We start from the raw sequence: 4,773 nt of genomic DNA on the forward strand, positions 1-4,773 counted from the left end.
TTGTTGATTGGTTCAAGAACATGTGGTCGTGTGGCACCTACGTGCCTTAGCGCCTTATCCAGCAACTGTAGTGTTGACAGTTGTGGTGGTCGTTTAAGAATTTCTAACCCGAAATCTTCACTTTACATCTCTCTATCTCTCAATCTTCATCAGCAACAAGTGTTTGAGTAACCATGGCATCCACCACTCTATCTCCGACAACCCCTTCTCAGGTATCAAAAACAACAAAAATGTTCATTTTTAACATATTCTCTATAATGTGCAGCACTATCACGGTGCTTTTGAGTTAACAAGGGACTACATGCGTTGTGATTTCAGCTATGCTCTGGAAAGAGTGGGATTTTCTGTCCCTCACAGGCACTTCTTGTGAAACCAATGAAGAGGCAGATGATGGGGAAGAGCAAGGGAGTGAAAATTGCTTGCCAGGCCACCAGCATTTCTGCTGATAGAGTCCCTGACATGGGCAAAAGGCAGCTCCTGAATCTCCTTCTTCTTGGTGCTATTTCACTCCCAAGTGCTGGAATGCTTATTCCCTACACCTATTTCTTCGTTCCTCCAGGGTGGGTTTTCTTTTCATCACCCTCTCCCTTCTTCTTCTTCTTCTTCTTCTTCTTAAACTTGCAATTCAACCCTCTTTCTGTTCTGTTAGAGTTAAAATGAATTCACTTTTTATTTTGGGGGAGGTGGCAATTAGCATTATTGATCCTATATGACTATTGACTTGTTCAATTCCGTGTGAATTTAATCATGTAGGTTTAGGATCTCTCTGTTCTTGTTTTTTAACTTAACTGTTGCAGTTCTATGGCGTGCCTTTGATTTGTCATCAACAATTATATTTGGGAGTTACATATTTTTTGGGTCTTATGAAATTTCAGATTTCTGGTTTTAGTCCTTGTGAAATTTCAGATTCCTGGTTTTTGTCCTTGTAAAATGGGCAGAAACTTTTACCTTCAAGGCTGGTATTGATGACGAGAAGAGACTAAAACCGTAAATTTGAAAATTCATAAGAATCAAAAACATATTTGCCTTTGCATGTGCTTTTTTCATAAAGTTGTTGTCGAATTAGTCCTTAATAAAAGATGCAAAATCTTATTGACTTAATCCTTGGACGATTTTGTCATCAAATTACTTAAAGGTTTAATTTTTTACTGAACTAGCTCTTCAATTTCATTGTTCTTATCACTTTAATATTCCTTAAGGATGAATATGGTAACATTTGAGATTTTGTAAGTGACAAATTTTGTGACAGAAGTTTTTTGAAAACTAACATGGTAACATTTTAAACCATTAAGGAACTAATGTAGTAACCAAAACTAAAGGACTAATGTGGTGACTTTGTGTAACTTTTGCAGAAATAAGTTGAGAGTTTACTCTAGTAATAATATGAATTCTCAAAAAAAAAAAAAATAGTTTCTCTTGTACTAATTGGATCAGCTTTGGGGATCCTTTTGTGTGATGATACATCCATGAGAAGCTTTTCTGTCAAACCTTGAATAATTAGCTTCTGCTTTGCTAGATGTTCACCCTCTTTTTCAATACTATTACTTCAAAGGAAGTATATTAAGTTGCTGAGAAGGGGAAGAAATCTATCATAATGTTCATTCCTTATTGCATCCAGCATTCAACAGTTTGATAATTAACTCTTAACCATCCAATACGCTGTTTCCATGATTCAATCCAGTTTCTTCATCTATACGTACCATTAACCCCAACTTGAAAAAAATTACAGTTCAGGTTCTTCAGCTGGAGGTACTGTGGCCAAGGATGCCATCGGAAATGATGTAATCGCAGAGAATTGGCTCAAGACACATGGACCTGGTGACAGAACTCTTACACAAGGATTGAAGGTAAGTTTACAGCTGTTTAGTGTTAGTGTTTTGATAGATCTTCAACAACTTGCAGATGTTTTACATTTAACATTGAAAGCAATAATTTCCCTGGACTGCTTCAGTGTCATTTCTCAATCCTTCTTTAGACTTCTTTTCTTTCCTCAACAAATTTATCTTGCTACATTATGCCACTTCAATCCAGTGACATTGAAAGGGAAATTTAAACTCTAGTTCTAACTACATAAACCAAGGGTTTGGCCTTGTAGAAGTGAAAGTGATCGCCTTCTCTTTTTCCAACCAAAATATGTATTTTCACATTTCCATAATTTGAATCCCACCCCTTTTATTAACAGGGAGATCCTACCTATCTTGTGGTGGAGAAAGACAGAACCCTTGCAACATATGCAATTAACGCGGTGTGCACTCATCTTGGATGTGTGGTGCCATGGAATACAGCTGAGAAAAAGTTCATTTGCCCCTGTCATGGATCTCAGTACAATGACCAAGGAAGAGTTGTGAGAGGACCTGCTCCTTTGGTAAGTAAATTGGAAAACCATCTTTTGAGAAATTTGTGGCCTTTTTACTTATAGAAGGATAGGTTCAAGACATAGTAATGGTTATTTTCGTAACAACCTAGTACTGTTCAAATTTTAATCTTTTCTTTTCTCTACATACCTGCGGCTAGAACAGTGATGAATAATTTTGTTGTTCTTGTTAAACAGTCTCTGGCATTAGCACATTGTGATGTAGATGATGGGAAGGTGGTGTTTGTTCCTTGGGTTGAAACAGATTTCAGAACAGGTGATGCTCCATGGTGGGCTTAGACTCCTTAAAGCCGTTTCTCTGTTGTCGTATGTATTTAAGTGTTAAATTCAAACAATCTCTTTTGTATCACTGCATAAATATATTTTGTAATCAAATTCATATTCAGTGAACTCAAGCTATGGAAAGGAACCTTTTTTTTCCGAGTAATCCCTTCTGCCATATGCTTTTTCTTTTTCTTTTCTTTTAATTTAATGGAAAATATTGCTTTGTGCTGCCAAAATTTGAACTTTTAAACTCCTTTATTGCTATACCTTTTTTTAACGTTTATGGGTTTTGGGTAGCTGCTAATGTAGTTAGTGTGATATAAAACCAGATTTAGTTACAATGATGCTTAAATTAATTTTCAAAACAGCAATTTATTTGAATGCAATTATGGTGCTGGAGATCCAACATCAGAGATATGACCATGTAAGAAAAAGAAAATACAATATCAAATTTTACTTAACAGTTTTGTAATATTTAGGTTAGGTCCTGATTAGTAGCGGAGTAAATTTACTGAAGTATTGAAAAACTGGAAAAGAAAAGAAAAAGTCTTGAAATCCTGAATTTGTAGAAACACGACGAAAGATTCAAAAGAGTTCAGAAGAATGAAATGAGGCATCCCATAGAGGAAGAAAAAAAAGAAAGAAATTGAAAAATAATACAAATTCAGAATAAGAATATAGAACAAAAAAGAAAGATATAGCAGACAATGCATGAGAGTAATGGTTCGACCGAAGAAGAAAGATGTTTGAACATCAGTTTCAGTATCAATGTAAAAAAGGCTTAGTCAAAAAGTAGGAATTTTCAACATATTATAATAACTAATATTAAAGGCTACTTTCAACATTGCTTTATCTTGAATAATTTGTCAAGAAAAATAAGTAAATATTTCCTTCGTATCTAATTTCATATATACTTTGGCACATGGTTAATTTTAATCCATTTGGCCAAAACTCAAAAGAGACTCCCTCCTTGTGGTGATTTTGTGATAATTATCTTAATCAAATGATTATTGGTTGTTCTTTTCAACAATTGACCATCTCTTTGGAAAAAAAAATATGAGCTTTTTTTTTCTCTGTTGTTTAAGCTTCTACACAACACATTTCTACGTAAGCTTTGAAGTTGAAACAAAATTATCTCATCTACAACTATAATGGTAAATTGGGATTTTAGTGTTGTTTTGGGGCCCATAAGTACAAAGGCAAGAAATCACTTTCTTGATTTTTTATTTCTTAAAATTTGTCATTGGTGTTATCATAATATACTTACCCAATTACTTATGTAGAATGTCATCATACTTGAATAAGTTTTTGTTTTTTAAGATCTCATAAAAAACTCAATAAATTTATCTTGTCAAAAGAGATGGATGGATGAGTTAAAAACTTTTTTTTTTTATTATTCTTTCTATACAATTTTAAAATTCCATTGTCACCACTTATTGTTTCTAATATGTTGTCGTGTTTTGACAAGAATGGTAAAAGAAATATTTAAACTACTTTAAGTTTTGATTCCTAAGTGATGTAGGATTATTAGGTGTGATATAATTATGTTTTGAGTAAAGGCCTAAGAGGAATAATTAATTATTTCCAATGGACAGTTTAAAGGACTGACAGTTCATTGTTAGAATCAATATATGTAAGTATTGTTCGCTTTGGAAATTGAAACTCCATCATGATTTTGTCTTTAAAAGACTAAAAAGGTTTTAGCCTTAATGAATTTATAGTTAGTCAGTCAATTTGTTAAAAGAGATGAATGGATGAGCTTAACACTTTTTGTATAATTTTTTCTACAAAATTTTAAAATTCTTTGCAATTTCATTCCATTGTCACCACTCATTATCTCTAATGTGTTGTTGTCGTGTGTTTACAAGAATACTGAAAGAAATATTTAAATTGTTTTAAATCTCAATTTATGAATAGTATAACAGTATTGAGTATGCTAAAAACATGTTATATTAATAAAATAATAATGGTTGATATTACTATTGTAACACTAGTAGAAAAATAGCTTTTTATAAAGGGTAAAATTGACTTATTATGACGGATAACCTGGCGTTATAGTTCTGGGTGTTATAATAAGTCTGTGCATTTTATGACGGATAGAAAAGTCCATCATAATAGGTCCAGTGTATTATGAC

General features: G+C 33.1%; 1 protein-coding gene across 1 annotated transcript; it reads left to right on the plus strand.

Moving 5' to 3' along the window:
* The first annotated feature begins 57 nt into the window (after positions 1 to 57).
* LOC106754175 (cytochrome b6-f complex iron-sulfur subunit, chloroplastic) lies at positions 58 to 2,801 on the plus strand. Its single transcript, XM_014636169.2, has 5 exons — positions 58 to 212; positions 319 to 560; positions 1,730 to 1,847; positions 2,183 to 2,365; positions 2,552 to 2,801. Exons 1-5 carry the CDS (start codon positions 174 to 176, stop codon positions 2,651 to 2,653), a joined length of 684 nt encoding a protein of 227 aa, XP_014491655.1. The 5' UTR covers positions 58 to 173; the 3' UTR covers positions 2,654 to 2,801.
* Positions 2,802 to 4,773: the final 1,972 nt, after the last annotated feature.

This window comes from Vigna radiata, unplaced genomic scaffold (genome assembly GCF_000741045.1).
Source record: "Vigna radiata var. radiata cultivar VC1973A unplaced genomic scaffold, Vradiata_ver6 scaffold_86, whole genome shotgun sequence".
NCBI lineage: Eukaryota > Viridiplantae > Streptophyta > Magnoliopsida > Fabales > Fabaceae > Vigna > Vigna radiata.

Excerpts from the sequence above, each read along its gene's own strand:
- LOC106754175 (XM_014636169.2), top strand. The coding sequence starts at position 174 with ATGGCATCCACCACTCTATCTCCGACAACCCCTTCTCAG. Across the intron at positions 213-318 it reads CTCCGACAACCCCTTCTCAG|CTATGCTCTGGAAAGAGTGG; the intron begins GTATCAAAAACA and ends TTGTGATTTCAG. Across the intron at positions 2,366-2,551 it reads TGAGAGGACCTGCTCCTTTG|TCTCTGGCATTAGCACATTG; the intron begins GTAAGTAAATTG and ends CTTGTTAAACAG.